General features: G+C 36.4%; 1 protein-coding gene and 1 non-coding gene across 4 annotated transcripts in view; one reads left to right on the forward strand and one right to left on the reverse strand.

Annotated features, from left to right (window-relative positions):
* LOC112322182 (sodium channel protein type 2 subunit alpha) overlaps positions 1-27,961 on the forward strand; it is a 125,720-nt gene that overhangs the window by 60,997 nt on the left and 36,762 nt on the right. For 2 of the 3 annotated variants that reach the window (XM_024579762.3, XM_071220663.1), the window contains 5 exons: positions 3,688-4,035; positions 7,549-7,681; positions 12,248-12,486; positions 21,685-21,858; positions 23,821-24,177. In XM_024579762.3, the coding sequence (XP_024435530.2) occupies positions 3,688-4,035; positions 7,549-7,681; positions 12,248-12,486; positions 21,685-21,858; positions 23,821-24,177 (1,251 nt within the window). Of the gene's footprint in view, positions 1-3,687; positions 4,036-7,548; positions 7,682-9,358; positions 9,437-12,247; positions 12,487-21,684; positions 21,859-23,820; positions 24,178-27,961 lie in introns of those variants that run through there. The other variant, XM_045187342.2, reaches the window with a different exon arrangement.
* Positions 24,418-24,523, reverse strand: LOC112322315 (small nucleolar RNA U13). The gene has a single exon (XR_002976631.1). It is a non-coding gene; the product is annotated as a small nucleolar RNA U13 (small nucleolar RNA).

Consider the following 27,961-nt stretch of genomic DNA (forward strand, 5'->3'; position numbering starts at 1 on the left):
GTACTCTGCATATTGTTATTTCCACTATTTTTTAGGCTCAGTGAAGTTAAATAATTACCCAATATCATATAGTTATTAAGGGTTGAGGTGGTATTTAAATTTAGCCTGACACAGAAATTCTTTAAATTTCTACTTTATCAGGCCAATAGAAAGGATATCTTAAAAAATGAATGACAAAAGTTAATTTCATTTAAAATATACATATATTTAGGACTATACTTGCTCTTTACACATTTAGTAGTGTATACAGCCTAACCTTATGTTTAATATGTGTGAATATTTCATAGGTCAGTCTGATTCATTCTGAATCCAAATAACATTATGAAATAAATTAAAGGATTAGTGGGTTTAAGTTAATATTTAAAATAGAATTTGTTTTTAAGTAAATACCAACATTCACTCATTCTCATTCATATTGGTGTCATAGTCACTGTGATTCCATTAGCAGAGACATTAATCTTAATAAATGTTAGTTCCTTAAAAACCAAATCCCCTTTTTATAACATTGGCCATTTTGAAAAGAAGGAAGGGAAGGAAGGGCTCAGGAGCAGGAGGAAGGGGTGAAGGCAAGTTACATGAGGTAAAATTTCCTCAATTTGAAACTGGAAATTAGCAGTTACCACGGAGTCTCTCTAGTTTGCTTTATTTCAAATCCAATAAAACTAATTCTTGGAAAAGTAGTTATACCTGAAAAGCTTAGGCTCTGTCCTGCCTCTTTCTGCAAATATTGCTCACAGATAAAACATTTTCCCAGTACTGTCGTCTTTGTACTTCTCTTTCCTAGCTAGTTGGGGATTGCGAGTGATCACTGACTTACACAGCTTGGAATGTCTGACTCAAATTGATGTTTGTTTCTTAAGAGGTACCTATTTTTAAAAAAAAGAGAGAAGGAAGACGTTTTTTAACCTGATAAAGAAATAGCTAAGAAAATGGAGAGGGAAATGGAGAGAGAGAGAGAGAGAGAGAGACAAGAGAGAAGGGAGAGGGAAGAAAAGAGAAAGAAAGAATGAGGGACAGAAGGAGGGGGGAGGGAGGGAGGAAAAAGAGAGGGAAGGGGGAGGGAGAGAGGAAAATAGAGAATCTTGAATTCACACTAATCCCATGGTGCAGGTTCCTGGAAGTAATACTGAAAATATCAAGCTAGGTAGGAGTTCTTAACCTGGGCACAATGATGAAAGGTCCATTGCTTTTGTTAGATTTTTCAAAAGTCCAAGATCCCAAAGTATTAACAGCTATTGTTTGACATAATGGAAAGGCAATTGTGTTGGTAAACATTTCTAATCTCACTCTGAAAAAAAAATTAATGTGGCTTTTACTGCAAGATTATAATTGTCTCAGTAGAGTAGGTGAATTGTTTGAAATATTTCCTGGACTTATTAGTATAGAATAAGGGAGAGAAGGAAGTCAAGTGTTCATCTCTAATCGAGTCTTAAGAAAATCTGGATGTTTTATTTTGAAAGCTTTTAAGACACAGTTAACCTTCCTCAGTTATTATTTTCCTCCCTATTTTACAATAAACCAAGAAGTTTTGTGTGTTAGAGATTCATTTGGCATGGCAGATTTTTCTTACCAACCATCTTTTATTTATGGCACAGCATTTGATGGTAAGATTTACATAATTAATGTAAGCAGTAGAAACAGATGGGACACAGTCATTTTTCACATAGCTGTCATGTGTGAATTATGCTCTTATACACCATAATTCACCTTTGAACCTTGAGAAATCTTCTGTGCAATTTTTAACTTATTTTCCTCCAACACTTCTATTGCCTCCAGTTGAGTCGGGTACTGGTTATTTAAAATATAAACTCTTACTGAAAGTGATACATGTAAGTAATTTCTACTTTGTTTCTTATTGCCAAGCATTTCTTGTCTACCTTTCTTTTTGAGCCAGTGATAACCAGTAGGTCACACATCCCGTAGCTGTTATGTTCTTATAGCTGATTCAAAGTCCCTTGTGAAAGAGAGACATGAAAGAAATTGAGTAGTCTAAGACAGACTTAAAAAAGAATTAGTTATATGGAAAATAATAAATCTTACTAATGAAGTTGATAAGATGAAAAAAACATGGAAACAAGAAAAGGAGAAATGCTTCTGTTGGGGGACCATATCAGTCTTCTTAGATATGCTTCTTTCTGTAAATAGTGATAGGATCACATAGCATATGACAGTGTTTAAAATTTATAGACAATTAAAGAGCTTATAGGCATTATTGATAAGAATTACTCTTTAGTTTAAAATAAAATTAAAAACATACTGGTCAGATGTGTTAAAAAATATAAAGGTATAAAAATAATTTTAGGTAGCTTTAAATCCTTTCAAGAGAGAAAATCAAACTAATAATATTTAAATGATAATATTAATGTTATTTCTATTAATAGTCATAAGAATCCAGCTATTGTCATAGGAATCCAACTCCAGCCTTGTTTAATTAAAAAAACAATAGAACTTGTTAGATCATAAACTAATATCTGTGAGTGGCTTTAGGCATGGCTGGACCCAAGTGCTCAAAACATATTATTATGACCAAATATTTCTCCATATCTCAGCCCAGGTTCCTCCAATACGGTGGCAAGATGACCACCGCAGCTCCACACTTATGTTCAATATTTTTACCAACTCTAATTTAAAATGATCTCTTTCCAACAATTATGAAAGAAAGAGGTGGCTATCAATGGATCATCTTTTAACCCATTCTCTGAAGTCCCAGGTACAGAATATTCCCACTGGTTATGCCTGGGTCAGTGTCTTGTCTAAGCATCATTTCTCAAGGATAATCAGGGTACTGTCAACAGAAGAAGGAGAAATAGATATTAGATAAACAAAAACAAGTGTTCGCTACACTTGTTATAAAAGTAGACTAGTAATAAACAAGAAGTGATTCATTGTGTTCAGCGCTGCTGTGCTTAAGAATCCAGTAAACTGCACAATGGTTGTGACAATGTAGCCATTTAGAAAATTGTTAAATGACTGTGACCAGATACTCAGCGAAAACCAGGTTTTTGTAAATATGGTGTTCAGATTTCTTAAGATAGAAGAGTGAAAATCAGAAGAGTGAATCATACAGTTCTTTCAGCTTGATTTGTTTAATTTATTCATGAAGACATTATAAAATATGCAAAGAGCAAGGAAGAAGCTTCTCCTTGTGCTATAATTAAACAGACCTACTAGCAAGATGAATTGTATTTTCCTCTGTGCTAAGATCTGCATCACGGTGTGGTCAGTAGTGAGCTCTTACTGGCTTCAAAAAATCTAAATGTAGGTGTGTATGTTTTTAGCTTCCAAATATCTAAGTGTAGGTGTGTATTTAATTGCTTTTCATTGGATTGTTAAATCAGATTAGCTTCTAGAGGAGTGTCTAGCAAAAATTTCAGTTTGCAGTGCCAGTAATGGGACTCAGCAATATTGAGGTGTGCTTGTGACTATCTTAATGGGTAAAGTAGAAGAAAATGACAGAAAATGAAAAAGTAAGGGAAAGAAAAAAGAAAGCAAAATGAAAGAGGTGACCCTGGTAGGGAGCTCTGGACCACCAGCAGTTACCAAAGGAGCCCCTGGTAACCCCTGTCCAATGACTGATGGGTAGATGTTTAAACAATTCTGAAGCAACGAATCAAGTCCCCTATTTTTCAGGATGCCAGCTCTTAATTCTCTTCATCTGGTTTTTGTTTCCTTTCTCGTTGGTCATAGTCTTTATTGAGCATCCGTGGCTCCCTTTTCTCTCCAAGACGCAACAGTAGAGCGAGCCTTTTTAGCTTCAGAGGTCGAGCAAAGGATATTGGCTCCGAGAATGACTTTGCCGACGACGAGCACAGCACGTTTGAGGACAACGACAGCCGGAGGGATTCGCTCTTTGTACCACGCAGACATGGAGAGCGGCGCCACAGCAACGTCAGCCAGGCCAGCCGTGCCTCCAGGGTGCTCCCCATTCTGCCCATGAATGGGAAGATGCACAGCGCAGTGGATTGCAACGGAGTGGTCTCCCTGGTGGGGGGTCCGTCAGCCCTCACGTCTCCTGCGGGACAGCTCCTGCCAGAGGTGAGGCCAATGAAAACCGCAGCTGTTGGGATGGGAGCTGAGGCAGGATGGAACAGGGCAAAAGGTTTTCCTTTCCACATCTAAGAATTTTGCTGGGTCTATTGTTCAGAGGCCAGGATTGGTTCAATCAAGCTATAAAATTTGTCAAATTCTTCAATTCAGACTTTTCTACAAACTATTTCAAAATATAGGTTGGGTATGAAGTATTCCTTCATCATTATTACTACAGTATGCAGAGCTCCTTCTTTCTCTTCACAGGCCAGAGTGTTATCGGATTTTTAGCGCCCACTCAGATGACCTCAATTATTGTACAGTTGTGTGTAAAGAAGTCACTCAAAGTACCTGGTAGAGTCATGTGTCATAATTTTTAGAGCAGATTTCAATTTTTATATTACTGTTATGAATTCTTTTTGATAAACAAAGGTGCCCTAAATCAAGCCTATGGAAAAGGGATTCAACTAAATACTGGACACATAGGGATACATTATTGGCATTTCCTTTGCAAAACATAAGTGGCTGTTCAACTTTGGAATTAAATAAGCTTTCATTTGCCAGTATAAAAATATTCTAGCAATGTCATTTGGTTGTATTTTACAGTTTGATGATTATATTAAAATCTTCTTCTTCTTCTTATTTTTTAGACATTTCCATTTATTATAGTTAGATAAACTCTTTAAGCCCCATTAAAATCCTATGGAGTGAGTTTTCACTCACCTAATGGAGGAGCTTCTTGCCCTGCATTATAGAAATAGCCATTGATCTTCTTCACTTTTTTTCTCATGGCCTATTTCAACTGCTTTCTCCCAGAGAACTGTCCAAGGACCCTGGAGTCAAATCAAATCATAAAAAATGAACTTTGTAGTGAAGGAACCAGGAAGAATACAGAGGGAATGTGAACTTTCTTTGAAAATAATCGTAGCTAACTATATACCAAGCACTGTCCAGAACACTTTACATGTGTTAATTCATTTAATCCTCACCACAAGCCTTTGTCATACTTACTGATATTATCCCCATTTATAGAGGATGAGACTGAGGCCTGCGTGTGGTGGAGCTAAGATTTGACCCCAGGTATGCTGGCTACTGAACTTACATTGTATCCATATTGCAATATTGCCTCCCATTGAGTATTTTTAACTTTCTTAAATGGAAAAGGACATAGCTAAGGAAACAAATAGTTTCATTTTGACCCAGTGTTTCTCAAAATATACTTCACCCTCAGACTACTAACATCAAAATTCCTGAGATGTTTCTTAAAAATGGAGACCCCCCTCCCCCCATCCTTGGCAACCACCATTCTCCTCTCTGTTTCCATGAGTCTGATGGGCAAAGGGTGCAACACTTCAGTTATGCAAGATAAACAACTCCTGGAGATGCACTGCGGAGCATGGTGCCTACAGTTAATAATACTCTATGGTATATTTAAATTTTGCAAAAATGATAGATCTTATGTTAAGTGTTTTTACCACCAAAAAAAAAAATAGCAACAATAAAGGGAGTGGGAGTTAACTTTGGAAGGTGATGGAAATATTTATGACCTTGATGTTGGTGATAGTTCAGGTTGTGTACCTACGCCCAAACTCATAGAATTTTATACATGAAATGTACACAGCTTTTCACACATTAATCAGTCCTCAATAAAGTGGTTGAAAGAAAGGGAAAAAGTGGAGATTCCTGGATCAATCCAAACAGACAAAAAACAAGTGAGAGGAACAAAGTCAGGGGCATCTTCTTCCTTGAGAAGCATCCCACATGGTTCTTACACATAATGAAGTATGAGCATCACTGATCTTGTTAATTGAGCAAACAAAAATGCACACCTTCATTGCATTACACAGAAAATGTCAGTCTGTCAGAAAAGATTTAGCATTTGTCAGTAATTTACCATAAAGCTCCTGTCCTATCAGAAAGGATGGACTAAATCTCTGAAGGCAAATTGGGGCCAGTTGGAAGCAAAGCCTGGTGCGATCACGTTATTTCCAGCTCTCCCATGTCCATTCCTTAATCTTGCAGTCAGGTTCCGTGAGGCAGGGCACCATGGTGCTGCCTGAGCTGAAGGTGCAGGCAGAAGAAGTCAGCTTTGAGGGACAGCTGAGGGGAAATGAGAATAGAACATGAACAGCTGCAGGCAAATGACACCCTCCAAAGCACACAGTATCTTGTCCTTTAAACATAAATTCAATTTAAGCAATTTAGTTTTAAACATTTCCTCAGTAATAGCATTCCAGGTTTTGGAATCGATCATTGAAGATGAGACATACCTAGGATTATTGCGCATACAGTGCTCTGTGGAGTAGAAGGGACTAGATGACCTGTAAGCAACCCTATTTTTTCTTTAAAAACTTTGCCTCTCTCTCACCCAGCAAAACACGTTAAATTTTGAGTGACCACATTTTGACTGAAAGAGCTTTAGTTTCGGGGTTATTTCTTTTTTCATTAATTTTACTTCTCTTTTACCATAAAATCAATTGTATGTGTTAAATATGGATGTTTATCACCATTAATGACAATCATACCAATTGAGTAGAAAGTTTGTTTTTTAATATGTATGCAGTAGAGGCATGTGGGTTGATAAAAATAATGTTCCTCATATCACAATAAGGTCAAAGTGGATGAGCAGGACTTGTATTGTTGTTTTAAAAATAGGGAAATTTTTCAGAGAACTAAAAATAACTTATTATTTATTATTGGCACTCAGACCTGAATTTGAAATGCTCATTTTGCCCTTGTTCTGTGATAATTAACTACATTGTTTGATCTCTCAAAGTAGGAATAAATTTCTGCCCATTTTGAAATTCTGATGAGCTCATTTTGTAAAAGTACCAAGTCATCATTGTTAAAAATCAAAGACCACCTCCCCCCACTGAGTGGTGTTATCACCTTAGACTTTCAATGCCAACGATGAGTGGTTTTGTGGATGGAGTTGGTTTTTTTTTTTTATAAATGTAAAAATGTTATAGATTAGTTCTAATATTTAGTTTTATCATTAAGGATGTTGGGAAGTGTTACCTGTGTATAATGAACATAAGCATTTTATAGTGAATTCACATTTTAAAGAAGCTATTATTGATACTAATTTTTAACTGGTAAGTTAAAAACTTTTTGTACATTAAATCCCATGAATATATGTCTATAAAGAGCTAATAACTCAATCTGAGAGTAAACCAGGGAACAATATGTTTCAGTCTGGCATTCTGGGAAGAATTTGTTGGTTTGCTAAGAGGTTATCTATCCAATAGCAGGCTAGGTCCCTCCTGCCCAAAGCTGTAAGATGAAATAATTAGAAAAGTCCATCTTGGTTGCAAACCCAGGCATTCCTTAAAACTAAGAATCTGATGAGCTTCCAAACACTTCCCAAGAATGGTGATTCCTGCAATATATTAATGAGCTGTTAACATCTCATTAGAGAGAAAGCATGGTGAACATTTAGTTAAGTAGCACATATTATAGGAATGTTTTAATTTTCACTGCCCTTAAGAATAATGGTTATTTCACCTGAAATTTTATTTTTAGGGGACAACTACCGAAACAGAAATAAGAAAGAGACGGTCTAGTTCTTATCATGTTTCCATGGATTTGTTGGAAGATCCCGCAGCAAGGCAAAGAGCAATGAGTATAGCGAGTATTTTGACCAACACCATGGAAGGTACGTCAGAAGTCTCACGGCATAGCTGCTCGGAGGTGCTTTGGTAATGATGAAACAGATCCATAAATTCCAAGAAAATTCTTCTTATTTAATATCACATCATCATTATGTCTTTTACTAGATAAAAGTAAAATCCATGTACAGTACTTGTAATCTACCATCTATTATAGATTTTTACATTTAGCATCCAGGGAGCACTACAGATTCAAGGTATACTTAGAGTACTACTTTTGTAGATTAAATGCTAAACTGTTGAAATTTGTTGTGTGCATGACATTGAAAGGAGTGTAATGAATATGCTTATTTTTATGGAGATGCTAACCCATAACCCATTTGAATTGAATCGACTTCTTGAGACACAAGTTATAAAATCCTCTGCTTTACCCAGAAATGTGAATGAAAAAAATGTAAATTAGGGTATGGTATAAACCTCTTTGAAGCAAAGTTTTCAAACTTTTGTAAAATTACTTTTGCCTCTCTCTCATCAGAGTTTTATATCAGCATTCTCTTTAGTTGCAGATAACTTCTGAGTAGTTAACATATTGTTTAGAGATCTGGATCTTATAAGGCCAAAATAAGGAGTTTGGGGACTTCTTCTGTAATCAATCTTGGCTCTGACATGTGTTATATATGTCAGTTTGTGACTCAAAACTTCAGTTTCTTCATCAATAAAATGTGGATAATGATGATGTTTAGGCATAAGGTTGTTGTATGATTAAGTGAGGCATCACAATGAAGCACCTGTGTGCTAGATAAGCATGTAGAAGGCAGTCAATAAATATCATTACTGTTCATTGTTTTATTTTTGTTGCCTTTGTTATTTTACATGTGTGTACCTTTCTATATTCTAAGTGAACTGGAACATCAACTTCAAGTACTTGGAAAATACTTTCATATAAAATATATTCTACCCTCCTCCCTTACCCTCCTTTCCCCTTTTCTCCTTTTCTCTTTTATAAGCCCTCCCTTTCCAGCCCCTCCCAGGTGTGTGTGTGTGTGTGTGTGTGTGTGTAGATGTGGCAAAGGAAAAAGGAAGATGGAGAATGAGAGAGAAAGAGAGCGGGAGACCAGGAGAGCACAAGTGCACATGACTTTTTTTTTTTTTTATTGATTTTAGAGAGAGAGAAAGGGAGACAGAGACAGAAAACCATCAATTTGTTGTTCCATTTATTTATGCATTCATTGGTTGCTTCTTGCATGCACACTGATTGGGGATCAAACACTCAACCTTGGAGTACTGGGGCAACACTCTAACCAATTGAGCTACCTGGCCAGAGTCTGTGCACATGACTTTCTTATCTTTGGTTATAATTTCTCTTAACATAGGACTGATTCTTAGAATAATTATTTTCCAGTCTGAATGGAAAAATCCCATGATACTAACAGCAGTACCCAAAACCTGAAAGTCACAACCAGAAAAAAACTCACAGTGTAGATAACAGTACAGATCACAAACGTGTCAATATTACAACACCCAATTTTCATAATGCAGTATCAGAAATCTTTTCACTGATTTCTATGGGATATTAAACTCAGTACGTTCTTCCCCAACCTCACCTGCGTTAGCTTGCACTCCCTCTTCCCCCCCAGCTGCCAGTAGCTTGCTCCTCCCTGTCCCTCCAGGTAAATCTTTTGAAGAATCTCTGGTCTGCTCCTTGCCATAGCAAAACCACTGAGAGGAAGCTGCCAGTGGTTCTGCTACCGATGTCAGCAGCATGTCTGCTCCCTAAAGCAAGAAGTAGAGAAGGAGACAGGGTAAGTCTAAATCAACAGTCCTACTTTGCACTTCTGATAGCATTAGTTTGAGCTAACATAAGAAACACTTAGAAAACATCAACCCACCGCAAGATTGAACTTGTCCGCTCATTAAGATACGGAGTTTCAAATGAGTGCACCCACATCACCCTCCATGGGAATGTGTCCCACAGAGTTGCTTAGGAGGAAAGGATGTCTTCAAAATAAGTGTAACTGAGGAAGCAGGAGACTGAATGTTTGATTTTATTATCTGCAGAACTTTTGACTTTGTATTTTTGTGAGGGACAATGGCTGTTTTATTCATTTTTCAATGGTTGTATAGAATGAAAAGCTTACTTTTCTTTACTCAATTATATCTAAACACTTTGAATGTGACATTGATCAAAGTTTGTTGTTAGCAATACTTACCATACACATGCATACTAGAGCTGTTGTTTATATTGATATATATATTTTTTTTCTTTTTCCATCTTTTTTGTTCCCTGGTAATGGTGGAAAGGTTTCTTGAGTTGACATAATCGGTTTATTTGGGGATCCTTTCTTCTAAGTCTAATTATGATTTAGTTCTCCTTTTCTTTTTATGAACCAGGCTTGTTGATTCGGCGGGCAACTTTTGTTTTCCTTCTTTTGAACTACAGCCTAGCCTCCATTGTCCAGGGTAATGAGTATCCTCCTACTTAGTGAGACTGTAGGAGATGAGCAAAAATGAATTATTTGACTTTCAAGTTTTTCAAAATTCCAAATCCATATAGAAATGTTTCCTGGCCACACCCGCGGCAAGGATAGTGGGAAGGTGAGTTGGAAGAACCTGAGGAACTGAGCGGGGTCAGCTGAAGTGTAAACCAGGCCGTGGTTCTCAGTGCGGACAGCCCGCACAGGGATAATGGAGCGATGGCTGTAGTTCTCTCCTGAGCGCTTGTTCTCAAAACAAATAAAATTCTCCTTTTGTTTTTGGCATGAATAATGGAATAATTTTATTTTAGAACTTAAACAGCTTTGCTACACTTTTTCCTGGTATCAAGAAGAATAACACCGACTGAATGTCCACTTTTGAACTTTACTCTGATTTATTTTTTTCCTACAATTACTGTTTGCTTCTGTTCATCTAATAAATGACAGGTAGCATTTAAAAAATACTTATTGTCTGTATACAAAGAGAATTTTTGTTTCTCTGTTGTTATTTACTGTAAATGATAATATGTTTTTATCTTCAGCATACCCATAAGATTATTTGGGAGTCTTAAAAGCATCTGCAAAATAACTAGTGCATAATAATTATATTTATATTTTTTCCTCTGATATATATATAATTCAACTATTCTTTATTCTTTACAAAATTACATATTAAAAGAAATACAAATAAACTGTGCACTGAAAGAATTTCAATAACTAAAGAAACAACTGAAGAATCTACCTCTAACAGAATTTTGTTAAAAATAACTAAGAAATTAATTTATTTTAGGGAAGTGTAAACTTTATAGCATTGGTTAGTGGTGACTGTTTATCAATAGAACAAAAAATCATTACCTATTATTGTGTGTATCTATTTCATGTGCTGTTTCTTCCCTTTCAAAGTTTAGTTCCTGATAAACTATACCAGGCTTACTTAGACTATACAGTTGCCACAGCAGTAATACTGAAGTGACTTACCAGAATCAATTATTCCATAAATGAAAGAGGAATCTTTCCCTCTATTTTAGTGCTAAGAAGTGGTGGTCTCATTGAACAGAGCAGGTAGTAGTATGCGCAGCAATGATGTCATTAGAAAACAAGTTGCATGACTTTCCCTCTTAGGAGTTCATTAAGAGATGATCTTACCAAGGAAAGAGAGTAGATAACTTCCCACTTTCGGATTCCCTAAAATCCCGTTCCAGTATTTACCAAGTTTCAGTATTTTGAGTATTATCGTAAAGATCTATGTGTTTCTATCTTCTCTCACCCATTATTTAGTTAAAATTCTTTTTGAAATGATTGTACTTTTTTAAAAATAAGGTATTTTAATATGAAGTTTTATAGCATAGGTTTGATACAATAGTTATATTTTTTAATAGATAAATGCATACTATGAAAATTTATGAATTTTACATATATTCTACCTAAAATACCCTTAGATTTTTACCAGTAGTACATAAGTCCCATTTTGTGAAACATGAATTTATTATATAGTGAGGATCCCAGTTTCCTGGAGTGGGTATTTCCTGTTATTTTCTACCCTCCAGTTAATTAAGAAAAGGAATCTTGTTGAGTAACATGCAATCCTATATCTAATGAGGCTTAATTAGAAACTTTATGATTAAGACCAGTGACACTGACAAACTATTTTATTAAAAGACCCATAAACATATGTAATCCAAGAAACTGAGATTGAGCATGACTAATAGGCTTTAGGACATTTCTTGAGAGGAGTTCTTTGGAAAAAAAAATTTAATCTTGCTTAAATAAAAATATATTTATACATATATATAGTCTAACTCTATCTGAAACATAGATGAGTTTTCAGTATACTTAACACAAGTCCTACCCACTAGTTTCTGACAGATTCAAAGATAATTATCAGACAGCGTAATACTGCAGGTGGAATCTTGGAAACAGTGCTTAGGCAAGATGAATTCAGAAAGTTTACTAGCTTTTCTGTGCGCATGTCTTCTATGACAGCTAATCCATTAAAAATGTTTTCTTGCTCCACCATCCGATTAACCCATAGTGGTTTTTAATAATTTTAGAGTTTGAAAAAATCAGTTTCAATTTAAACCAAGATTGCTTATCTGAAAGTAAGCAGTTTTCATGAGTATTCCAACTTTTTTCTTACAGAACTTGAAGAATCCAGGCAGAAATGTCCACCCTGCTGGTATAAATTTGCTAACATGTGTTTGATCTGGGACTGCTGCAAACCATGGTTAAAAGTGAAGCACCTCGTCAACCTGGTTGTGATGGACCCGTTTGTTGACCTGGCCATCACCATCTGCATCGTCTTGAATACACTCTTCATGGCCATGGAGCACTATCCCATGACAGAGCAGTTCAGCAGTGTGCTCTCAGTTGGGAACCTGGTAAGGCTCACTGAGGGTTCCTTTCCCTTCGGAAGCCTTCGTGATCGTCATAATAGATTTTACGTTCACACTTAATTAGTATCACTCTCAAATCAAATATGAATTAATTTGGCCTTGTATATCTGGACAACAAAAGTTTAAATAACAAAAATATGTCTCACCACAGTGAAGCAGTACAAAAATTTCAAAGGTTTTATGTACAATTTGATTTAGAATTAAATTCAAAGTGCCCATTCATTAGAAAGATGGTTATGAATTATGGAGGACACTGGTCTTTAATGTAAAAATTGTGATGTATTTTTCAAGTATTTAGAATAGATCTTTAGGACATGTGTACATTTGCCAAACAAATTATAAAATATACCAAGTCGGTTAACTTTAAAATACCATTTATAAGTACCCGAAGATGGATACTTTGGGGACGAAATATCATATAGTGGCTATCATTATCTGTATGAATTTCCCCTGTAAAATTAGTAATTTATAAATGATGATTTTGGCATATATTTTTACCTAAAATTTGTATTAACATTCATTGGATACATGGTAGAGTGGTAGAAATAAAACTAAAGCGATCTTTATATACAAACCAAATTAATAAATCACACAACAAAAATAGGAGGTTTATTAAGTTCTCATGCACTTTCCAGCTTGATATATGAACATATAAACAGGTTGTATATAGATATTAAATAATTTATCCTAAAGTATAATATACAATATTTTAGACTCTGAAGTAACAACTGTGCTTTTGGTTATATTCCAGTTTGGTCTTAACTGATCCAATGAAAAAGTTAACATCTGTTTATCGCTTGTTTTATACTAGGAAACTGTACCAAATGGTTTACCTGAAATTCCTCTCTCTAGATTCCTACAAAGTTAGCCCTAAGGTAGATATTGTGACTGCCTGCATTTTACCATTGGGAAAACTGTACCCATGAGAAGCAGTGGGAGGTCTGAACACTTTATCTTACATAGACTGTGAAGTAGTCTCTACTTCAGAGACCACTGTAAGCAATAGTCAAAACTCACAGAACTTTAGAAAAGGGAAGCACAATAACATTTCCTACTCTAAATTATCATCTACATAGGAATCTCTTCAACTTCATCCCTAAAATATGAACAAGAGATGAAGTAAAGCTTAATGAAGGTGGGTATTAGTAAACAGCTCAAATGGCCTTAAGCAAAAATAAAAGAGTCCATTACCTCAAGTAAGTGAAGTCCATTTGGGCATAGCTCCGGGTTTAACCTGGCTAGATTCAGGTTCCCAGTCAATGTCATTGGGAGTCAGTTTCTTGCCCTAATTCTTTCCAATATGTTTCCTTCATCTCTGACTGAGTATTATATTGATGGCAATGTTCTACACAACTTTTATCCTACCAAAACAGATCCTTGAATGGAATAATTGTACTTCTTAACTAGTAGCTTTAACAGAGGCCCAAGAATTGGGTATTATTGGCCTGGTTGGAGTTACATGACCATTTCTAAGCCAGTCAGTCACTCTGGTTCTAGGTTTAGCATGCCTGTTTGGTAAAATAAGAACCCTGTCTTATCACTGGAGACAGAGTAAATGAGTAGAATTATGAAGGAAAAATTAGGTCTACTATTACCAGAAGAGAGAGTAGTTGCTGTAAAGACAAACAACAAATGGAGAATTCAAAGTGGGATTTGTCTCATGTGTTAAAGAAGGTAAATTTATGTTTAAGGTGAATTATGGAATAGTAAAATATATAAACAGGTTACATATTCTTCTCAAGTACATATGGAATATTTCTCAGGATAAGCTGTATGTTAAGTCATAAGGCAAAGTTAAGATCAAAGTCACATTAAGTACTTTTATTCAGAGAAAAATAGAATGAAATTAGAAATCAGTAACAGAAATAAATCTGTACCCTGACTGGTGTGGCTCAGTGAATTGAGCGCTGGCATGCCAACCAAAAGGCTACTGGTTGGATTCCCAGTCAGAGCACACACATGGGTTGTGGGCCAGGTTCCCAGTTGGGATCATGCAAGAGGTAACCTATTGATGTATCTCTCACACATCAATGTTTCTCTTCCTCTCTTTCTCCTTCCCTTTCACTCTCTAAAAATGAATAAAATCTTTTAAAAATGAAATAAATTTGAAACTTTTACAAATATGTGGAAGTTTAAAAAAATACTCCAGAATAACAAGTGGATTAAAGAAAAAATCACAATAGAAATTAGAGAATACCTTAAGAATAAAATGAAGCACACCAAATGGAAACTATGGAGTGCAGATAAAAGTGTTTTAAGGGAAATTTATGCTGTAAATGCCTGTGGTAAAAAAAAAAAAGATGAAATATCTCAAATCCATAATCTATCCCCTTAGGGTCTACCCCTTAAGGAACTAAAATGATAATCTAACTCTTATGGAACTAAAAAAAAAAAAAAAGAACAGCAAACTAAACCCTAAGCTAACAGAAGAAAAGAAATAATGAAGAGTGAGAATGAATGAAATAGAGACTAGGAAAACAATAAAGAAAAACAAAAAACTCAAAAGTTTATTCTTTGAAAAGTTCAACAAAAATGGCAAATGTTTAGCTAGACATACATAAATAAAAGACTCAAATCAATAAAATCAGGAATAAAGAAGGAAGAGGTGACCTCACTATAGACTTTATAGAAATAACAAAAAATAAGGACTATTATAAACAATTGTCTGCCAACAAATTATATAACATAGATGAAATGTAAGAATCCCTAGAAAGTAACAAATTACTGAAACTGACTCAAGAAGAAACTGAAAATCTGAAGAAACCTTTAACAAGTAAAAATTGAATTAATTGAGAAAATGTTCCCACAAAGCAAGTCTAGACCAAAATAGTTTTAGTAGTTAATTCTATTGAATGTTTAAAGAATTAACACCAATTCTATATAAACTAGTCCATAAAAAGAGAATAGAAGGAAAAACTTGTCAACAGAGTTTGGAATTTGAAGCCAACAAAGATAGAGAGATTGGACAAATACCTTGGGCTTCCCTTTGAAACCCCAGATGGGCTATGCAACAGGAGTAAAAACTGTGTCAGAGAACCAGATTTAACTACGACAAAGAGCAAACCAAAATTGCCCTGCCCTAATTAAATATAAAACCAAGGTAAAGTTTTAGGTGGCCAACCTATAATTTAACTGCCTGCTAGAATAAAAATCAATACTCTTCAGAGGAAAATAATTGAATCAAAATTCTCTATAACACATCATCCACAGCACATAAAAATTATGTATTATGTGAAGAAAAAGAGAAATGTGACTTACAGTAGTAAGAAAAAACACTGGGTAAAATAGATCCAGAAATGACTTAATTGATAGAATTAACAAAAAAACATAATTTTAGTGGAGCTATTATGAAAAAAGGATTTTAGAAGAACTATATAGGTTTAACAATTTGAAGGAAAAAATAACCACAATAAATAAACAGATGGAAAATGTGAACAGAAATAATGAAAAATATTTTAAAAATCATCCAGACATATTAGAAGTAAAACATACAAATTCTAAAATGAAAAATTTACTGGATGTGTTACTGGTAACCCGGGTTCTTGGGGCCTCCCAGGACAGAAATCAGGAGTGTACCCACAGCATCAGGACTCAGGCAAAGTTTTATTAAATAGTTCATGCTGGCAAGAGAAACAATGTCCATGGGGTAAAGAAATGGCCGTTGCTCCCACAGCAAAAGCTAGGGAACAGTTTTGAAAGAGCTGAGGCAGAAAGGATGACGAGTAAGCCTGAGTATGTAGAGGCAGGGACTCTGGCCAGTGCAGGGGAACTACATAGTTCTTTATGTGTCCCATGTCTGACTAGCATGCTAAATCTCAACCGAAAGGTATGTTTTTTTCTATTTTAATGAGGCTAAGGTCACTCTGGAGCTTAACTGCATATGCATTAGGACCGGGAAAAGCCCTTTGCCTGACAAAGTGGTATATGCTGCGGCTTTGTCCGGCACTAATTAGGCACAGGGTTTGAGGGGCAACTGACAGAAATCCCAGTCTTTTCTAGGAGAAGCTCTGCATGTTTCAGATGGGCTTGTAAGAAAATTGCAGATGCCATAAGCAAGGGTTGTTAAACTTAAAGCAAATCAACAGAAATTATTCAATTTGGACACCAGGAAAAAAACTGAAAGAAAAAATGAACTTGAGTCTTACTAATATGTAGAATAATTTTGAGTGCTCTAATATTTGCATAAGGGAGACCCAGAATGAGAAAAGAGAGTGAGGATGGAACAAAACAAATATTTAAAGAAATAATAGCCAACATTTTCCCAAAACTATTGAAAAATATTAACTTAGCCTGAGTGTCACAGGTGGACACAGGTAACCAGGTTCTTGGTGATTGCAGACGAAGAATTGAACGGAACACACAGAGAGTTTATAGCAGAAAGAGAGAGAGCAGATTTATTAAGCAATGGTACACTCCACAGAACATGGGAGTGGGCCAACTCTGAGCAGAGATTGACCTCAGGGGCTAGAGGGATTCTATTCTTATAGGGCAGATATTTCCTGGCTAGTTTTGGTGGGGTTTCATTGTGTATGTACAAGTAGTTATATTACTTTAAAGCTGCTGAGCATGTGGTCTCCTATGATTTTCCTTGATTGGCCACTGGGGAAAGGTCACACAATGTTAACTTATTATAATGCTATTATAATGAAGCAAGGGTCATGTAGCATCTTCTGTGCAGGTGCATTCATGATTCATAGATTTTCCAGAAAGTGGGAACAACTGGTCTTAGAACAAAGGGTCTCTGTCTTTTATTGATGTTCTTTGTCTTAGCCCTGGGGCACCTCCAAAGTTTCCTCCTCCCTATCTCCTGCCTCAAGAGTAGTTGGGGGCTGGGTGGAGGTGGGCAAAGTTGGGGGAAATGGGGATATCTGTAGTAGAGTCAACAATAAAAATAAAGAAGAAAAAAAAATAAATAAATTCTAAAATTTTAGTGAACATCAGCAAGGATAAATACAAAGCAAACTACGTGGAGCACAGTTTAATCAAACTGCTGAAAAGAAACTCTGAAACAGCCAGAAGAAAAATCTGAATAGTCTTATATCATATAACAACATTTCAGCCAAAGACAGACCACACCTAAGATAGAGGTCCCGTATGATTATAATGGAGTTGAAAAATTCATATCACCTAATGATGTCATAGCCATAGTAACAGCATAGCGCACTGCATTACATTACACAAATACTTACCATTGTGTTTCAGTTGCCTGCAGTATTCATAAAATAATATGCTGTACCAGTTTGTAGCCTAGGAACTGTAGGGGAACTGAATGTTACTGTAAAATATGTCTCTTTTGCACAAGAATTATTTTAGACTGGTTAGTTTTAAGAAACTATTGACACAGGAGGAGCTCTGTAAACTGAGTAGAAGTTACCCTTTGTAAAAGACATTTACATTTGTAAGGGAAATTTTAATTGGAAGGATGCCTGGGTTGTAGGCCAGGGCCTAGTTGAGGGTGTGCAGGAGGCAAGCAACTGACATGGATGTTTCTCTCCTTCTCTTTCTCCTCCCTTCCCCCCTCTCTAAAAATAAATTATAAAATCTTTTTTAGAAGAAAGAAAGAAATGCTAAAAAACTCACCGAGTGCTGGGGTAGCTGTTCTAATTGTGGTCTTTGCAAGCTGTGCACTTACACTCAAGCAATCATGTCTAAGGAACCTTCTGGTGGCATTGATCTTGGCACCACCTACTCTTGTATGTGTGTCTAACATGGAAAAGTGGAAATAATTGCCAATCATCAGGGAAATTGAACCACCCCAAGTTGTGTTGTCTTTACTGATAGAGAGTGATTGATCAGTGACGGTGCAAAGAATCAAGTTGCAAGGAGTTCTACCTACCCACTTTTTGATGTCAAATGCTTCATTGGACATAGATTTGATAATGCTGCTGTCCAACCTGATACAAAGCTTTGGTCCTTCAAGGTGATCAATATTGCTGGCAAATTCAAGGTCTAAGTTGAATAGAAGGGAGAGACAAGAGGTTTCTATCCAGAAGAGGTGTCATCTGTGGTTTTGACAAAGATGAAGGAGATCAGAGAAGCCCGCCTTGGAGAGACCTTTACCAATGCTGTTGTCACAGTACCCACTTACTTCAGTGACCCTCGGTGTCAGCCTACCAAAGATGGTGGACCTATCAGCGATCTCAATGTGCTTAGAATTATCAATGAGCCACTGCTGCTAATGGCTTAGACAAAAAGTTTGGAGCTGAAAGAAATGTACTGATTCTTGACTTGGGAGGTAGCAATTTTGATGTGTCAGTTCTCACAGTTAAAGATGGAATCTTGCCTTGGCCTGTATGGCTAAGCTGGTTGGAGCAGCATCCTGTGCACTGAAAGGTTGTGGGTTTTATTCCTGGTCAGGGCACAATCTCTGGTTGGGGTGTGTACGAGATGCAGCTGATTGATATCTCTCTCATATAGATGTTTCTCTGTCTCCCCCCTTCTCTCTTTCTAAAATCAATAAATAGATCATGTTTTCTAAAAATGATGGAATCTTTGAGGCTAAATATATAGCTGAGGATGCCCACTTAGGTAGAGAAGACTTTGACAACCAAATGGTCAACCATATTATTGCAGAGTTCAAGCACAAGCAGAAGAAGGACATCGGTGAGAATAAGAGAGCTCTCCATTGCCTTCGTATTGCTAGTGAAAGTGCTCTCTCTTCCAGCACCTAGGCCAGAGTTAAGATTGATTCACTCACTCTATGAAGGAATCAACTTCTATACCTTTATCACCCCTGTCCAATTTGGAGAATTGAATGCTGACCTTTTCTGTGGCACCTTAGATGCTGTAGGAAAGCTCTTTGGGATGTCAAGCTTGACAGGCCCAGACCTATGATGTTGTCCTGGTGGGTGGTTCTGCCCATGTCTCCAAGATTCAGAAGCTCCTACAAGACTTCTTCAATAGAAAAGAGTTGAATAACAGCATCAGTCCTAATGGGGGTTGCTTACAGTATAGCTATCCAGGCTGCCATTCTATCTGGAGACAAGTACAAAAATGTTCAAGATTTGTTACTGTTGGATGTCACTCCTCTTTCTCTTGGCATTGAAACTGTTGGTGGAGTCATCACTGCCCTCATCAAGTGTAATAGTACCATACCCACCAAGCAGTCACAGACATTCACTGCCTGCTCTGAAAAATAGCCTGGTGTGCTCATTCAGGTTTATGAAGGTGAGTGTGCCTTGACCAAGGATAAAAACTTGATTAGCAAATTTGAACTCAGGCACACCTCCTGCCCCTTGTGTGCCTCAGAGTGAAGTCACTTTTGATATTGATGCCAATGTCATCCTCAATGTCTCTGCTGTGGATAAGAGTACAGGAAAAGAACAAGAGTACTATCACTACCGACAAGGGTCGTCTGAGCAAGGAAGACATTGAGCCCATGGTCCAGGAAGCTGAGAAGTACAAAGCTGAAGATGACAAGGAGCAAGACAAGGGTGTCTTCCAAAAATTCCCTTGAATCCTACGCATTCTACAAGAGAGCAACTGTTGAAGATGAAAAACTTCAAGGCAAGATTAATGATGAGGACAATTGAAAGATTCTTAACAAGTGCAAGGAAATTATCAACTGATTTGATAACAACCACACTGCAAAGAAGAGTGTGAACATCAGCAGAGAGAGCTGGAAAAATCCTGCAATCCCATCAGTACCAAGCTGTACCAAAGTGCAGGAGACATGCCAGGAGGAAGGCCAGAGGGCTTCCCTGGTGGTGGGGCCCTTCAACGTGGTGGTGCTTCCTCTGGGCCCACCATCAAAGAGGTTGATTTAGCCAAGCTTGAGCATAGATTCTGCATTGTTCCACACAAAACATCAAAGGACCTAAATTTGTAGCAAATTCTATGGCAATTTGCTATAGTTCTGGAGCTCAGGAGGTATGCTAGACTTGAAAAATAGATCTCAAAATTTAAACTTACTGTAAAAGGAAAATTAGAGTAAGAAGGTCCAGGACAGAAACCTCTGAAGAAATTCAATATTGAATAATTTGTTAGAGGAAGAAAACTGTTCAGGGAGGTGTGGAATGCTGATGCAAGAAACATAAAATATTTATAGGGAACATGGAACAGAAAAGAATGTGAAGAACTCCTAAAAAGGCAAGCAAGAGAATTACTAAAAATGTTTTTTTTTACTTTAGCAATGGTGATGTTGGTGACAATTGATTAAAGCAGTTTGTGTTTTCTGATAGATTGAGCAGTAAGTTGAAGAAATGGAAATAATAAATATAGACAAATACACCCTCTTAAGGCAGTTGGGCTAGGAGGAGAGGCTAAATGGTGGTAGCTAATAGGGGAAGCACAATGTGTGGAAAGTTTTTTTGATGACATTGGTGGTAGTTTTAAGGTAGAGAAGGACTGTATTCACTAGCAGGAAGAGACTGAAACTACAGGTTAATTGAGAAAGCAAATTCTTTGTGAAGTCCCAAGGAGGCACATGACATCATTGGAGAAATTAGAGTGAAGCAGGGACACTTCTTTCATTTCTAAGAAGAAGAAAAAGGCCAAAGAAAAAGGCATGGATATGGATATAAGTAGTTTGATAGATATGAGGAAACAAAAAAAGTTCATGTGGGCTGACTTCCATTGCCTCCAAGACACAGAAGTGCTAAGAGTGGGAGATAAGGGGAAATGGTTCAAGCTGTGTGGAAGAGAGAGAAGGTTTGAAACAGTTGTACAGAAAGAAAATGGAGAATGGAAAATGCTACTTTTTGTGCCCAGGAGGTTTTGTTGTTGTTGTTGTTGTTGTTTTTAAGCATTCTTACCATCTGAAAGGCTAGTGGTGACCACGTTTATTACAGTCTATATGAAGTATTCTTAGCATCAGCCTTGCTTGAGGGGCCACGGGAGGAGACTAACTATGAGATAACCTTTTGGTGAGTTTTTGGAAGGCTAGGGAGATCAGAGGCAGAGCCAAGCAGTTAATCACAATGAGTTAGCTGAGTCTTTCATATAGCAATGTAAAAATAGGAATATTAATTTTATTGTCTTAACTCATGTACTCTTTATCACCTGGTAAACATAGTAAATAATTAAACATTGATCTGAATACAAGCCCTCCAAGGGTATAATTTGCTGGACCTAAAGCAATTTTTAAAATACAGAATTGTGATTTGTTGGGAGTGAATTAAATTGCTCAATAATTATTGGTGTTTTTAACATTATTCACTCATGTAATAAACATTTCTCATTTAGGTCTTCACTGGGATCTTCACAGCAGAAATGTTTCTCAAGATCATTGCCATGGATCCGTATTACTACTTTCAAGAAGGCTGGAATATTTTTGATGGTTTCATCGTGAGCCTTAGTTTAATGGAACTGGGTTTGGCAAATGTGGAAGGATTGTCAGTCCTTCGATCATTTCGGCTGGTAAATTAATTGGGAGTATCCATAATATTTTTTAAATTCATTTAATTAGTTTCCACCCTTTCTAGAAACTATAGTGAGATTTCACATGGTTATAATATTATATGAATCCATTCTTAAAACAAACCACATTGCCCCCAAACCAGATTGTAATTTCTTCTACATCATAGCTCAAATGGATAGATAAACTATATTCAAATAAATGGCCAATTTATTGATAGTTCTTGGTAATTAAATGGCAAGGCTAATGAGGAGGGGGGAAAAGGGAGTGATAGATAAACCCAAATCACAAGTAAACAACACAACATTCATTTCTCAGCAATGTGGGGTTTGTTGAACTATGCATAAGGCTGGGCTGGAATTTAGAATGGACTCGCTTTTCTATCAGAAGCTCAGGAATTGGACAGTTGCCCACTTTTCCCCATTGAAGTCAAGACTCAGGACTGGGTAGAGTATACAAGGGAAACACACAGAGCTCTCCACACCCGCTGCTTCAGCCAGCCCACGATGTCACCAATCCACCCTTTGAGAAGAGCTGTCTGTATTATATTTTGTTAATTTTAAACAAAAAAGGATGTTTCATTTGATCTTTATATTTTATAAGTATATGTATCTTTTAAAATTAAGAGACAAAATGTCACAACACACTTCCATTTAAAGTTCGATATGCTTTATTATGCTGTTACTTTGAGTTAGCTCCAACTTTTTGTGACTTATTGTCAAATGACAGAGGCTCCAGATAGTTGTGAAAGACCAGTTCCTAGGTAACTTATCGTAAATACAATTAGTCTCAAAACATTGTTGTGAAGTCTGTTTAGAACTTCCCCGACCATTTTCAAAGTTCACATTTGTGTTGAGATCCTTAGAGCTGTAGGTTCCTTCCCATGTCTTCACAAAGAGCTATGGATCTAATCTGAAGTCTGAAGGATGCAAAAAATAGAACAAAAATTAGAAAAATTTTATAAAAATACATATGGGCAACTACTTTTCAAAAATATTTGCTAAATCTCCATGATAATGTGATGAAGTTTGAGGAAATAGAAGCATGATATCATTAGCATCTTTCTTAGAGGGTTAGGCTCTTTTGCATTTATTATTCTCTAGGAATAAATTAAACATATGATGCTTATATTTTATCCCTTCAGTCACTTGGATGCCATGAAATAATGTAATACTCCTAAACTGACATTTATTGAGGCATCAGAAATAAAATGCTGCTGCTGCTTAACTATAAATGGTATTTGAGAGGCCTCTATGAGCTAACACAACCAATGAATCAGGCACAGTGGTGGAGAGCCATTTATACACTCTAGTGAGTTATTGATTAATTAAGTCAAGGAATGCATAGAGGTTGACAAAATAACATAACAAATATAATAAATCTTTAAAATAGAGCCTAATATTACAGCCAGCTAAAGGTATAGTAAGATGAAAGTAATCTAAAGATTTTTAAAAATTGTTTTTTCTTTTGTACCTTATATAATTTAAGTTTTAATTTTATCTACACTTTTGCATTTTAGCATGATATTGCAAGTACAGTGAAAAAATATCTCCATTTTGGGCTTCTAAATAATAAGAGCCTCTACTTCTCTGAAACAGTCTCATTTAATTAATTACCATTAATCTTAAATACCTCAGTTCCTTCAGAAAAACAAAGAAAGAATTACATATGCTTATGTAAGATTCTGAGAAATGTGGTGTGTCTTATTCTTAAAATGCCAATAAAAACTGTATAATGTAATTATTTTATTTATAATATAGACTATTTCCAAATGAGTAATACCCCATGATATCAAATAAGCTACATTATTTGATATCATTTGAAAAGCTAGATACATTTTCTAGGTAATACTGTGACACAAAAATAATCCATCACCCTACAATTGAGACATTGTAGATTTTACACGTAAATATTTATAAATTTAAAAGACAGGACAGTAATAACCTTCTTGATTTTGTTTCCAGCTCCGAGTTTTCAAATTGGCAAAATCTTGGCCCACCCTGAATATGCTAATAAAGATCATCGGCAATTCCGTGGGGGCCCTGGGGAACCTCACCTTGGTGTTGGCCATCATCGTCTTCATCTTTGCCGTGGTCGGCATGCAGCTGTTTGGAAAAAGCTACAAAGAGTGTGTCTGCAAGATTTCCAATGACTGTGAGCTCCCACGCTGGCACATGCACGACTTCTTCCACTCCTTCCTGATTGTATTCCGCGTGCTGTGTGGAGAGTGGATAGAGACCATGTGGGACTGCATGGAGGTCGCTGGCCAAACCATGTGCCTTACTGTCTTCATGATGGTCATGGTCATTGGAAACCTGGTGGTGCGTAAAAACTTTTTTCTCCTTTTCAAAAAAATATAATGTAATCATATAAAATTATGTTCAACTGAGCAATGTTTGCATGTTTTTTCTTTATCAAGGCCATTTCCAATTCTCAAGTACTCATAATGGCAGAGCCAGGTGTAGACTACCGAAATTCACATATTATTTTTAGAAGTTTTTAATGATTTATATTGTCCATATTGAGGTGTAATTGACATATATAACATAAATAGTTTTTCATTTCCTATGGGTAATATGCCAATGTCATAAAAATGTTTGAGGGAGGCACATCTCACACAAGAGCGTGAACCCCCAGTCATCACGCATATGAACTACACAAAAGGAACTGTGACATAAACTCTCAGGATACCTTTGGAGCCAAAATTGTTCTTCATCACCAATACCAGTTTCTATTCCATGGAGAAGGCCATTTCTGGCTTTTATCTTTCAGTTCTTGTGCTAAGAAGGGTTTTAAGGACAATCATTTTATTTATAAGTAGTAAAAACAGTATTACTTGAAAATGTTTCAAATTTGAGTTTCCTACAAATTAGAGTTAAAAAAAATAGTGATCTTCTCAGTCCATTAAGAGTACATGAGGTCCTCTGTGACTAGGAACAATAGTATGATTAAGTAAGATTGACTCAAGAATCACTTATTATCATTTCTATGTAACATGAACCATGCCCAGCAGCTCTGTTGAGTCTTGGAGACATGGGAAAGATGACAGAAGAATATATATGGTGATAGGACATTTACTTAATGGGTGTAAAAATAGAAACTATCTAGTATTTGTCAAAAATGTAAAAACCAAAGGCTATATGTTAAGTTCACAAAATGGAAAAATTGCCTTACAATGGCAAGGATCAGCAGGAAATGTTTTGTCAAACAGTTTGGACCTGAAATATCTTTAATTGAGGTGTAAGTTTTAACTCGGTAGGAAGAAAGGAAGACCTTTGAAATCAGGAAACAGTGGACCCAGTGCATGGGGCATAAAGGGCCTAGACTCTGTGGGAAGAATTAGGCTCTTACACTCTATATTTAAGAGTTATACTAAGTTGCTTGATTAGATCCCATTCCAGTGTAGCAGAACAAGGATTGTGATAAGTAATATTGTAGAGTATGTAATTTATAAACAATTTCATTTCACATAAAAGTAACCCCAAATTCCCCAAATCTAGGAAAAAAGGAGGGAAAAGAGACAAAAGATTATCCTTTTATTTATATACGTACTCAGATTTACTTGGTATAGGTTAGATAATGCTGACCTGTTCTTAAGATAACATGAAACATGACCAGTGGCTCAAAACAGCGAGCATTTATTGTCTCATAGTTTCTGTGGGTCAGAAACTGGAAGCAGCTTAGCTGAGTGGTTCTGGCTCAAGATCTAGGAGAAGATGATACCAAGATGTTGGCTGAGGGCCCAGTTATCTTAACTGAGGCTGGAGGATCAGCTTCCAAGAATGCTCACTCTCATGGCTATTGACAGGGGGTCCTAGTTCCCTATTGACTTCAGTTCCTGTCCATATGGACCTCTCCAGAGGGTTGCTAAGTATATTTGTGACTTGGCAACTGGCTTCTCCCAGAGCAGGTGATAAAGAGGGAGGGCAAGGAGAAAACCTTCTTTATGTTCTAATCTCTAAGTCACACACTGTCACTTCTGCTATAGTCTATTCATTAGAAACTAGTCACTAAGAAGAGATTACACTTAAGAATAAGGAACTAGGCTTTAACTTTTGAAGACAGGAGCATCAAATCACTTGTAAATATATTTTAAAGCTACCACACTCCACAATACAACTTGCTTTCAGAAAAGTACAAGATTTCATAGAACAGAAACAAATAGCCATAAGGTTAAATAGAATAGAAACAAAGAAAAAGCTATAGGTTTGTATTAGAGATTTGATTATATATTACATAATATATACTATGAAATATATTATAAATTACATGAGTATAATATATATGACATGCATTGGAAGAAGAGAAGAAAATCTAGAGAACCGAGTCCCTGCTGATGACAATGCATGAACAGGTCAGATCACAACAGGAATTCATAGTGGCAGCGGTAGAAAGTAAGTTTGATCCCAGGCTGTGTAGACTTTAATTTATGAAAAGGCTGACTGTGCATAACAAAACTGGATTTTTTTCTGTAGGTTATTCAAAGCTACAGATGGCTTTTTATCAGGAAAATGAAAAAGAACAAGTGGTATTTTGGTAAAATTTATGTACCAGGAAAATGCAGAGTGGATTTAAAGAGAAAGAAACAACATATCACATGTCTCCTATTAGATTACCGAAATAAGATACATCTCTCTGATATGTCACAGTGCAAAGGATTAAAATTGAAAACAGAATTTCAGGAAGTATCTATACCTATGGGTGGCATTTAATATTAATTTAGATAGCTACATATGCATAAAAAGATAGAGCCTGTAAAATAACCATTTCTGTCTACTGGCATAAATTTAAAATCTGTACCTTTAAGAAAAAAAATTAAAACCTCTTTTTTCCTTTTTTGACTATCAATTTTTTTTAAATTCCTTTGTTTTGTGATATACTGGATATATTTCTGGAGTAGCTAAGGTAGTAACATATCACTTTACCACTATTAAGAAAATGTGTTCATATCACATTTGCTGAAATAAGATTGAATGAACTTGATGCACTGTCTCCTACAACTCTTCTTTCTCGTCCTCACCAAAGAGGGAAAAGACCCCCAGGAAGAACTCGCATAACCCCCTTTCAACACAACTGAGGTCCACATGGGGCCCCACCACTAGTGGCGTGAGTGATCACTGGCATGTCTGGTCTGCAGGCAAGCTAGAGGCTGGGCCACAGGCTGCTCTTCCCCAGGCCAGGATTTTTTTGTGAGCCATTCCTGGGTTTTAGACACTATGGCCAATGATCCTTTTGCAGGTTCAAGGCAGGTGCTACAGAAAAACCATGTGACTTTTTGAAGATTGATATTTATAGAAGTAGCTGATTCAGTCTCCCCTCTAAGTGGAGGAAGAGAATCAGCACACAGGAATGACCTGAAATTTTGGGTTCTTACAAGTTATGATGGCAAAAGTATTGGTATCCATAATGTATTTCAATCTTGGACCCAAGATAGAAATTATGGTAAAACATTTATTATTACAAGGACCTAATTCGGGGGACTTACAAAAGAGTTGATTGCACTCAGTGAGTTAGCATCTTGTGAAACAGAATCCAGGGTTTCAATCCCTGAGTGAGCTTGTTGAACTGTGTTCCCTTAAATTAACACTGATTTCACCAACTACTTTGGTCAGCTGTTATGCATACACCCTTTGGTAACAAAGGAGATGTAGACAAAGAGATTAATCGGGCTCACATAAATATTTTAGGAAAATAAGATAAACTGAATGATAGTATCACAGAGGTAGGTTGGGTTATAACAACACCTAACCTTTCTCAAACTTTCTCAAGTGTTAACTGTGGGCCAGTAGCTGCGTGAGAGCCACACAGATTCTTTAATAGATCCTTACAATTTTCTTATAAGCTAGGAACTGGGAAAAGTATTGTATTTATTTTACAGATGAGAAAACCGAGGCTCAGGTTGGTTCTGCCATGCAGTTAATAATGGACAGAATCTCAACTCTCTCCCAGCACTCCAATTCTAATGAAGAAGAAGGGCAAGCCACTTAAATACAGTAAAAATGACACTTTTACAAACAGATAACTTGCACTAATAGTAAGAAGAACAAATATAAGATGGATCTCACTTTGGGAGGCTTGATTGATTATATTGAGAAAAATTTCCTA

This window comes from Desmodus rotundus, chromosome 2 (assembly GCF_022682495.2).
Source record: "Desmodus rotundus isolate HL8 chromosome 2, HLdesRot8A.1, whole genome shotgun sequence".
In the NCBI taxonomy this organism is placed as follows: domain Eukaryota; kingdom Metazoa; phylum Chordata; class Mammalia; order Chiroptera; family Phyllostomidae; genus Desmodus; species Desmodus rotundus.